The sequence below is a fragment of the Triticum urartu genome, chromosome 5, assembly GCF_003073215.2.
Source record: "Triticum urartu cultivar G1812 chromosome 5, Tu2.1, whole genome shotgun sequence".
In the NCBI taxonomy this organism is placed as follows: domain Eukaryota; kingdom Viridiplantae; phylum Streptophyta; class Magnoliopsida; order Poales; family Poaceae; genus Triticum; species Triticum urartu.
The window spans coordinates 657525656-657536776 of NC_053026.1; the positions used below are offsets into that span (position 1 = coordinate 657525656).

General features: G+C 46.1%; 1 protein-coding gene across 1 annotated transcript; it reads left to right on the forward strand.

Annotated features, from left to right (window-relative positions):
• The first annotated feature begins 9903 nt into the window (after nucleotides 1–9903).
• Nucleotides 9904–10882, forward strand: LOC125511669. The gene has a single exon (XM_048677093.1). The coding sequence runs from the start codon at nucleotides 10025–10027 to the stop codon at nucleotides 10586–10588; it is 564 nt and encodes a 187-aa protein (XP_048533050.1). The 5' UTR covers nucleotides 9904–10024; the 3' UTR covers nucleotides 10589–10882.
• Nucleotides 10883–11121: the final 239 nt, after the last annotated feature.

The window sequence follows — 11121 nt, forward strand, 5'->3', positions numbered from 1 at the left end:
TAAATGAATAACCGTCTCGCATTAAACAAGATCCAGATATAATGTTCATGCTCAACGCTGGCACCAAATAACAATTATTCAGGTCTAATATTAATCCCGAAGGTAGATGTAGAGGTAGCGTGCCGACCACGATCACATCGACTTTGGAACCGTTTCCCACGCGCATCGTCACCTTGTCCTTTGCCAGTGCCCGCTTATTCCATAGTCCTTGTTTCTAGTTGCAAATATTAGCAACAGAACCAGTATCAAATACCCAGGTGCTACTGCGAGCTCTAGTAAGGTACACATCAATAACATGTATATCACATATACCTTTGTTCACCTTGCCATCCTTCTTATCCGCCAAATACTTGGGGCAGTTCCGCTTCCAGTGACCAGTCTGCTTGCAGTAGAAGCACTCAGTTTCAGGCTTAGGTCCAGACTTGGGTTTCTTCTCCTGAGCAGCAACTTGTTTGCCGTTCTTCTTGAAGTTCCCCTTCTTCTTCCCTTTGCCCTTTTTCTTGAAACTAGTGGTCTTGTTAACCATCAACACTTGATGCTCCTTCTTGATTTCTACCTCCGCAGCTTTCAGCATTGCGAAGAGCTCGGGAATAGTCTTGTTCATCCCTTGCATATTATAGTTCATCACGAAGCTCTTGTAGCTTGGTGGCAGTGATTGGAGAATTCTGTCAATGACACAATCATCCGAAAGATTAACTCCCAAATGAATCAAGTGATTATTATACCCAGACATTTTGAGTATATGCTCACTGACAGAACTGTTCTCCTCCATCTTGCAGCTATAGAACTTAATGGAGACTTCATATCTCTCAATCCGGGCATTTGCTTGAAATATTAACTTCAACTCCTGGAACATCTCATATGCTCCATGACGTTCAAAACGTCGTTGAAGTCCCGATTCTAAGCCGTAAAGCATGGCACACTGAACTATCGAGTAGTCATCAGCTTTGCTCTGCCAAACGTTCATAACATCTGGTGTTGCTCCAGCAGCAGGCCTGGCACCCAGCGGTGCTTCCAAGACATAATTCTTCTGAGCAGCAATGAGGATAATCCTCAAGTTACGGACCCAGCCCGTGTAATTGCTACCATCATCTTTCAACTTTGCTTTCTCAAGGAACGCATTAAAATTCAACGGAACAACAGCACGAGCCATCTATCTACAATCAACATAAATAAGCAAGATACTATCAGGGACTAAGTTCATGATAAATTTAAGTTCAATTAATCATATTACTAAAGAACTCCCACTTAGATAGACATCCCTCTAATCTTCTAAGTGATTACGTGATCCAAATCAACTAAACCATAACCGATCATCACGTGAGATGGAGTAGTTTTCAATGGTGAACATCGTTATGTTGATCATATCTACTATATGATTCACGCTCGACCTTTCGGTCTCCGTGTTCCGAGGCCATATCTGCATATGCTAGGCTCGTCAAGTTTAACCTGAGTATTCTGCGTGTGCAAAACTGGCTTGCACCCGTTGTAGATGGACGTAGAGCTTATCACACCCAATCATCACATGGTGTCAGGGCACGACGAACTTTGGCAATGGTGCATACTCAGGGAGAACACTTCTTGATAATTTAGTGAGAGATCATCTTATAATGCTACCGTCAATCAAAGCAAGATAAGATGCATAAAAGGATAAACATCACATGCAATCAATATAAGTGATATGATATGGCCATCATCATCTTGTGCTTCTGATCTCCATCTCCGAAGCACCGTCATGATCACCATCGTCACCGGCGCGACACCTTGATCTCCATCGTAGCATCGTTGTCGTCTCGCCAATCTTATGCTTCCACGACTATCACTACCGTTTAGTAATAAAGTAAAGCATTACATCGCGATTGCATTGCATACAATAAAGCGACAACCATATGGCTCCTGCCAGTTGCCGATAACTCGGTTACAAAACATGATCATCTCATACAATAAAATTCAGCATCATGCCTTGACCATATCACATCACAACATGCCCTGCAAAAACAAGTTAGACGTCCTCTACTTTGTTGTTGCAAGTTTTACGTGGCTGCTACAGGCTTAAGTAAGAACCAATCTCACCTACGCATCAAAACCACAATGATAGTTTGTCAAATAGACTCCGTTTTAACCTTCGCAAGGACCGGGCGTAGCTATACTTGGTTCAACTAAAGTTGGAGAGACAGTCGCCCGCAAGCCATCTATGTGCAAAGCACGTCGAGGGAACCGGTCTCGCGTAAGCGTACGCGTAAGGTTGGTCCGGGTCGTCTCGTCCAACAATACCGCTGAACCAAAGTATGACATGCTGGTAGGCAGTATGACTTGTATCGCCCACAACTCACTTGTGTTCTACTCGTGCATATAACATCAACATAAATAACCTAGGCTCTGATGCCACTGTTGGGTTTCGTAGTAATTTCAAAAAAATCCTACGCACATGCAAGATCATGGTGATGCATAGCAACGAGAGGGGAGAGTGTTGTCTACGTACCCAACGCAGACCGACTGCGGAAGCGCTGACACGACGTAGAGGAAGTAGTCGTACGTCTTCACGATCCAACCGATCAAGCACCGAAACTACGGCACCTCCGAGTTCGAGCACACATTCAGCTCGATGACGATCCCCGGACTCCGATCCAGCAAAGTGTCGGGGAATAGTTTCGTCAGCACGACGGCGTGGTGACGATCTTGATGAACTACAGGAGCAGGGCTTCGCCTAAACTCCGCTACAGTATTATCAAGGAATATGGTGGCAGGGGGCACCGCACACGGCTAAGAAATAGATCACGTGGATCAACTTGTGTGTTTCTGGGGTGCCTCTGCCTCAGTATATAAAGGAGCCAAGGGGGAGGGGGCGCCGGCTAAGGAGGAGGGCGCAGGAGGAGTCCTACTCCTTTCGGGAGTAGGACTCCCCCCCCAATCCTATTCCAACTAGGATTCCCAAGGGGGGAAAGGGAGAGAGGGGGTCCGGCCACCTTCTCCTAGTCCTAATAGGACTAGGGGAGGGGGGAGGTGCGCAGCCACCTTGGGCTGCCCCTTTCTCCTTTCCACTAAGGCCCATGAAGGCCCATATGGCTCCCGGGGGGGGGGGGGTTCCGGTAACCTCCCGGTAACCCGGTAAAATCCTGATTTCACCCGGAACACTTCCGATATCCAAGCATAGGCTTCCAATATATCAATCTTTACGTCTCGACCATTTCGAGACTCCTCGTCATGTCCGTGATCACATCCGGGACTCCGAACAACCTTCGGTACATCAAAATTCATAAACTCATAATATAACTGTCATCGTAACCTTAAGCGTGCGGACCCTACGGGTTCGAGAACAATGTAGACATGACCGAGACACGTCTCCGGTCAATAACCAATAGCGGGACCTGGATGCCCATATTAGCTCCTACATATTCTACGAAGATCTTTATCGGTCAGACCGCATAACAACATACGTTGTTCCCTTTGTCATCGGTATGTTACTTGCCCGAGATTCGATCGTCGGTATCCAATACCTAGTTCAATCTCGTTACCGGCAAGTCTCTTTACTCGTTCCGTAATACATCATCTCACAACTAACATATTAGTTGTAATGCTTGCAAGGCTTATGTGATGTGTATTACCGAGAGGGCCCAGAGATACCTCTCCGACAATCGGAGTGACAAATCCTAATCTCGAAATACGCCAACCCAACATCTACCTTTGGAGACACCTGTAATGCTCCTTTATAATCACCCAGTTACGTTGTGACGTTTGGTAGCACCCAAAGTGTTCCTCCGGCAAACGGGAGTTGCATAATCTCATAGTCATAGGAACATGTATAAGTCATGAAGAAAGCAATAGCAACATACTAAACGATCGGGTGCTAAGCTAATGAAAGGGTCATGTCAATCAGATCGTTCAACTAATGATGTGACCTCGTTAATCAAATAACAACTCATTGTTCATGGTCAGGAAACATAACCATCTTTGATTAACGGGCTAGTCAAGTAGAGGCATACTAGTGACACTTTGTTTGTCTATGTATTCACACATGTATTATGTTTCCGGTTAATACAATTCTAGCATGAATAATAAACATTTATCATGATTATAAGGAAATAAATAATAACTTTATTATTGCCTCTAGGGCATATTTCCTTCACAATGTGGCAGGGAGAATGAGGAAATGGAGCCGGGAGGTGGCGGGAGAGTTAGAGGAGCGCCTGAGGAAAGCATGGCGTGAGCTGGAAAACTGCATGCGGGCGCCAGTCTCGGATGCCTTGTCGAGGAACTAGAGGGCAAGAAAAATACCAAAGCTAAACAACATTCCCATGTCACATGGCTCCGGGACGGAAATAGGAGCACAAAGTACTTTATGGCCGTGGCATCAGCGAAGAGAAAGGCAAACCGGATTAAGAAGTTAAGAAGGGAGGATGGCACGGAGGTGAAGGAAGGGGAGGAGATGACTAACTATGTCTGTTCGTTTTTTCAGGATCTCTTCACTTCAGCGGGTGTAAACCGACTACCGGGACTCATAAATAAGGTCCAACCCCGTGTGACTCTGGCAATGAGATCCATACTGGAAGCAGAAGTAACACGGGAAGAGGTTAAGGCGGTGCTTGACCATATTGGTGATTTAAAGGTGCCGGGTCCGGACGGTATGCCCTCCATCGTCTATAAGAAGCATTGGAATTTTATGGGAAATAAAGTAGTTGATGAGGTGCTTGCGGTGCTGAATGGTGGTGATATGCCGCACGGGTGGAACGATACGGTTGTAGTCCTTATACCGAAGGTAAAGAACCCCAACAGAATAAAGGATCTACGGCCGATAAGCCTCTGCAACGTGGTTTACAAGATAGTCTCCAAGGTTATAGCAAACCGACTCAAACTTGTGCTCCCGGATATTATTTCCTTGAACCAGAGCGCCTTTGTCCCAGATCGGATGATCACTGACAACATGCTTTTTGCTTATGAGTTGTCGCAATATCTTCTTAACAAGAAGAAGGGAAAGGAGGGCATCGCAGCGGTGAAAGCGGATATGAGTAAAGCATATGATAGAGTTGAATGGGAGTTTCTAAGGGCAATGCTGAGCAAGTTGGGATTTGGTACTCGCTGGATCGATTTGGTCATGAAGTGTGTATGCTCTGTAAGATACCAAATAAAAATAAATGGTGTTCTGACCGATCAATTCACTCCCTCTCGAGGTCTCAGGCAAGGGGATCCAGCGTCGCCATACCTATTCGTCATCTGTGCGGAGGGGTTGTCAGCCCTGCTACATGATGTGAAGGCGACGGGGAGGATAACCGGGGTCAAGATCTGCCCGCAAGCACCGGTGGTCTCGCATCTGCTCTTCGCTGACGATTCAGTCCTACTCTTGAAAGCTAGGCAAGCGGAGGCACAGGAGCTGCACCATGCACTAGATCTCTATGAGGCATGCTCTAGGCAATGTATCACCCTCGAGAAGTCAGCGATCATGTTCAACCCTAACACCAGAGCAGCGATCAAATCAGTTGTCAAGAACGCCTTGCAAATTCAAAGCGAATCATGGAATGAGAAGTACCTTGGTTTGCCCGTTCACGTTGGTAAATCAAGTCGGAAAGCCTTTGCATTCGTCGAGGGAGCTATGGCAGGCCGAGTATATGGCTGGAAAGAAAGGCTTATTGCAAAGGCGGGCAAAGAAACCTTGGTCACGACGGTCGCTCAAGCCATCCCCACCTTTGCTATGTCTTGTTTCTACTTGACAAAATCGTTCTATGAGGAACTAAGCTCTTTGGTAGGAAATTATTGGTGGAGTCAACAGGACAAGGTTCACCCCATCCATTGGATCGGCTGGAAAACACTAACCAAGCCAAAAGCTCAGGGGGGTTTAGGGTTTCGAGACATGCATGATTTCAACATTGCTTTACTATCCAGGCAGATTTGGAGACTCATCCAACACCCAGATTCTCTTTGTGCGCAAGTACTGCAGGCTAGGTATTTTCCGAGCGGCAAGATCCTTGATGCTGTCCCTAAAGATGGTATTTCCTATTCCAGGCGCAGTCTACTTCATGGACTTGAACTGTTTCGGGAGGGGTTTATTTGGAGGATTGGTGATGGGACTCAAGTTAGCATTTGGTCAGATCCTTGGATACCTCGGCCCTGGTCACGTCGAGTCATAACACCCAAAGGACAAAACCTTCTAGAACGAGTTTGCGACCTCATTGATCCAGCTACCGGGCAGTGGGATGAGCAACTGGTTCGAGACACATTTTGGGCAGATGACATCAAGCACATCCTCCAAATACCACTTCACGAAGGGGTCCAAGACTTTATTGCATGGCAGTATGATACTAAGGGTGCCCACTCTGTCAAGAGTGCTTATAAACTAAAACGGCAACTTGTGTTGCACACGCAGAATGGAGGGGAGGGAGGAAGTGACTCTAATCCTGGAAATCTGAACACCGCCAAAGATGACTCCTGGAAGCGGCTGTGGAGATTGCCTTGTCCAAAAAATATCCAAATGTTCACTTGGCGCCTCAAACACAAGTCCCTCGCCCTTCGCACCAATGTAGCACGCAAGGGGATCCCAATCAATGACACAAAATGCTTGTTCTGTGGTAAGGCTGATGAGGACGTAGCACACCTTTTCATTAAGTGCAAGACAGTGAAGGAAGTGTGGAGGGACTTAGCAATGGAGAAGGAACGAATGGAGCTGGAGACCATTACGTATGTGCATGTAATGGTAGACTACCTCTGGGGTCTGGATGAAAAAAAGCGGCTTCATGTGCTCACCTTCTGGTGGTTGTGGTGGTCAAACAGGAACAAGCTTAGAGAGGGAGAACTGCCTCTCGCGGCGGCAGAAGTGGCGAGAAGGACCAGAAGCAACGTTCTCGAATATCTGCAAATTTTCAGGAAAGCAGATCTGAACGTAAACCCGGATAGATGGCGGCCTCCGGTCCAGACAGGCTACAAGATTAATGTGGATGGTTCCTTTGTTCCTGGCCAGAACCATGCAGGGTGGGGTGTGGCGGTGAGATCAGAAGAGGGGGTCCTCTTACACGCCCGAGCAGGGAGAAGGGACAATGTTTGTGATGTTTTTGCAGCTGAAGCTATTGCCATGTCACATGCAATCACAACAGCAGCAGAGCTCGGCTTGGTTCGTGTGGAGTTCAAGACTAACTCCCAGCTTCTGGCGGAGGCATTGGATTTGTGGAAGGTGGATTCTTCGGCGTACGCGGCGGTTATCGAGGACATGAAATACCAACTGAAACTCTGGTTTTCTTATTTCTCTATCTCTGTTTGTCGTCGTACAGCAAACTCTGTCGCTCATGAACTGGCTAGTATTGGTTGCTTGTGTGAGCCTGACCACTGCATGCAGTGGCAGGAGGATGTACCTGCCCAAGTGGGCGCTTGTGTTGTGGGCGATTTGCCCGCACGTTGAGTAATAAAGCCATGTTGCTTTCAAAAAAAAAGACATCACATGTGGCTAGGTCAACCTCATGACCCTGCCATCATCCCTCTAAACTTGAGTGTTGATTAATAAAGCCTAGCATGTTGCTAACAAAAAGGAGAGTAATTCCTATTCGGTGTTCAAGTCATCATGTACAGTGCACTTGGTACATGGCGCCCAAGCCCATATTGGTTTTGAGAATGGTTTATTTTAAGTCAGTTTTTATAGTCCTTTCAGGGCCAGTTTTTAAAGTTTTATTTACTTCTTTTAAAAAAAATTATTTTTCTATTCTCTTTTTGTGAATATTGTTTGAATTCAGGTTTTTGAAGTTCATTAACCTTTTTGTGAATTTTTTAAAATTGCAAACAATTTCCAAATTTGCAAACACATTTCAAATGCATGATGTTTTTTTAACCATATCTTTTATCAGCTGGTGAACTTTTCTAAAACTCCGTGAACTTTTTTCCAAATTGGCGAACTTTTTTGAACTCCTTTTTTAAAAAATTGCATTTTTATCTGTGACACACGTGAACCTTTCCGAAGCCCATAATATTTTTTTGGAAATCTGTGAATTTTTTGAATGGTCAATGCTCATGTCAACAATACAAGGCTCTAGTCAACAAAAGGGTCAAGTCAATGATCAACACGTAAAGTTACCAGATCAATCCAAGAGGGGGGGGGGGGGGGGGGGGGGGTTACCAGCTGCCGTCGCTGGGCCAGCCCAAATGATGAGGATGAGCGCCAAATTTCCTATTAGCGCATAAACGCTGTATAGGAGGTCTTGTATAGGATCCTATGCCTTTCCGCTGAATGCTATGTCTCGCTTGTACCGAGACTAGCATCCGTCTCACCTGAAGCTTTTCTACAGCGCGCACGTGTATGGACCGGCCGTATAGCTTGTTACTCATTCGGTTAGTCGTTAGTCTGTTCACTGATGTGTTCGTTCGGTTTCTTTTGTTTTTGTTTGGTTTTCTTATTTATTCTTTGGTTTTATTTTTCTTTCTTTGTTTAATTGTCATACTTAATTATCTTTTCAATTTTTCTTTGATTTCTCTTTGTTTCTTCGTGGTTCCCTTTGGTTTATCTTTTCTTTCTCATTTTCTTTGGTTTTTTGTTTTTAATGGTTTTTTTTGTTTTCTTAGTTACTTTATCGGTATTCATTGTTTTCCATTCCTTTGTACTTGTTTATTCAATTTTTCTTTCTTTTGTTTTCTTTTTTCCTTTGCTTTTTGTTTTTTTTCATTCTACATTTATCGTATATGTCATGAACTTTTTTCTAATACACGCTCAATATTTTTCCAATAAAGGCTTAACATTTTTGTAATACACAGTCAACCTTTTTTCTTTACACATTTTTTATATTTTCAAATGCTTGATTAACATTTCTTAAATACAAGACCATCATTTTCTAAATACATGGTTAACATTTTTATTTGAATATTTTATTATTTTGAAATTCTTGACTAACAATTTTCAAATACAAGATTAATTTTGTAAATACATGGTCAACAATTTCTTCTATATACATTTAACATTTTTTTCAAATGCTTGTTTAACATTTTTCGAATGCAAGATTAATATTCGTTGAATACATGGTCAACATTTTTTCATTAGACATTTAACATTTTTTTCAAATGCATGATTAACATTTTTTAAATACATGATCAAATTTTTTCATGCACATTTTTTTGTGTATGTGAGAAGCATTTTCTCAATACACATTTACCAATTTTCAATTGCTTGATTAACCTTAAACTTTTTTTGCAATTTTTTAAATGCAAAGTGTTTTTTGTAATATATTTGTTTAGAATATTTGGATGTAAAAAACTTGAAAACAAAAACATGAAACCCCCCAAAAAATTCGAGGTTGTGGCTTTCGGTGAGCTAGGCCAGCACATCTGGCACTTGCTGTGACGCGAGGGTTCCCTGCATCTCACTATAAGCGAGACATAGGGGCGTCCTGCCTTACCTTGTCATGCTTTGCTGGCTTTTGGACGGTGCTTATAAAAAGTCCCAGACTAGCAAAAAAAATGCATCTTAAGCCCACCCGGGAGACAAGCCAGGCCCTCTCCAGGACCGGGTCGTCGGGCCTTGCTGCGCGGGGAGAATATCTGGTGCTTCGGCACCGTGGGTGCTATAGAGATACAGACATCCGAGAGCCGTTGGATCTGAAATTCAACGGGCTCCCGGGAATTCTGAAACATTTTGCAAAAAGCCATCTAGAAGTCCGATAATTAGGCATACATTCAGCAAATCCAGCAACTCCCAAATACCGTCCATCTGATACCCGATGGCCAGGAGCCCGTATCACGGTAGCACCTGGGTCCTTGGGAGGACCAGATATTCTTCCGGTTACTCATGCCTACCCCTCAAAGAAAAAAAGGCTACACATGCCCATATTTAGGACCCGGACACACAATAACGAAACCATCCGAGGACCAAACCGCAAAACCTCCCCCTCCCGTCGGCCAAGGAAGGAAGACTCTTCCGCCCGATAAAGCATCGGAAGTCTCCTCCCCACCGCGCCGAGTCAAACAAACCTCCCCAATTCCATCCCCATTCCCCAAAATTTTCCCCACCGGCGACGACGCCCTCCCCAAATCCGATCCGCCGCCGCCGTTGACGCCAGCCATGGCCGCCGCCCGCCGCGCCCTGCTGCTCCTCCTCGCCGCCGCCGCGGTGGCCCTCCTCGCGGCGCCCCCGGCGGCCGCCGCCCGCCCCTGCGGCCGCGCGCAGACGCTGCTCATCTCCTTCTCCTCCTTCTCCCGCCCCAACCCGGACCCGGCCGACCCCTCGCCGCTCACCACCACCGTCGTCACCGTCCTCCGCGTCCGCCGCCTCGGCCCGCACCGCTTCCACGCCCACGACCAGAACCACCTCCAGATCCGCCGCCCCGCCGAGTCCCTCCCCGCCGTCGGCACCCCCGAGACCGACGCCGACGCCGCCTCCTCCTTCCAGGAGCGCGCCAAGGACATCCTCGTCGTCGTCTCGGGCCTGCTCTTCGGCTTCGGCTGCGGCGCCCTCACCGCCGCCTCCATGTACCTCGTCTGGTCCCTCGTCGCCTCCACCGGCGCCGCCAGCCCCTACGAGGAGCTCTACAGCGACGACGAGGACGACGACGGCGCCGAGAGCCCCAAGAAGGCCGGCTACGTCATCATCCACGGCGCCGAGGACGTCGTCGCCGGTAAGAACTAACTAGGATCGGGCTTTGCAATCGTCGTCGGCAGGCAGAGGATTCGGGTTGCATAATTATATGGAATTGTGGAGTACTCTTATACTATATTCGCACCTATGATACGTGTTGCGCCTGTTTACCGTTCTCTATGTGTGTGTGTGTGTGGTTGGGGAGGACAAATTGTGAAGAATGTGATTCCTATCTGTTCTTACATATATATGGTCAATTTCATGCCCAAACATGATTATGTATCCATCCTTAAGCATGAAACTTGATGGTTTCTGCTGCCTAGTAAAATTGCAACATGTAAACAACCTGTGGTGAATTGTAGCAAGTTGTTTGTGCAGTTATCGTCACCGAATGTGCAGAATTTTCACCCCTGACAGGGGTATCAGTCGAGTGATGTGTCTATTTCGATGGGATCGGGGCCTGGTGTAGATAATCCTGGAGTGATCAGTCATTTGTCTGCATAGGGACACCTCATATAGTCATGTTTGCATCATTTCCCACTAAAACCCGACCCCTGAGTGTGACTCTGGAACCTCCTTGGATG

Bases quoted from the DNA above. Each gene is read 5' to 3' on its own strand.
- LOC125511669 (XM_048677093.1), top strand. From the start codon at position 10,025: ATGGCCGCCGCCCGCCGCGCCCTGCTGCTCCTCCTCGCCGCCGCCGCG.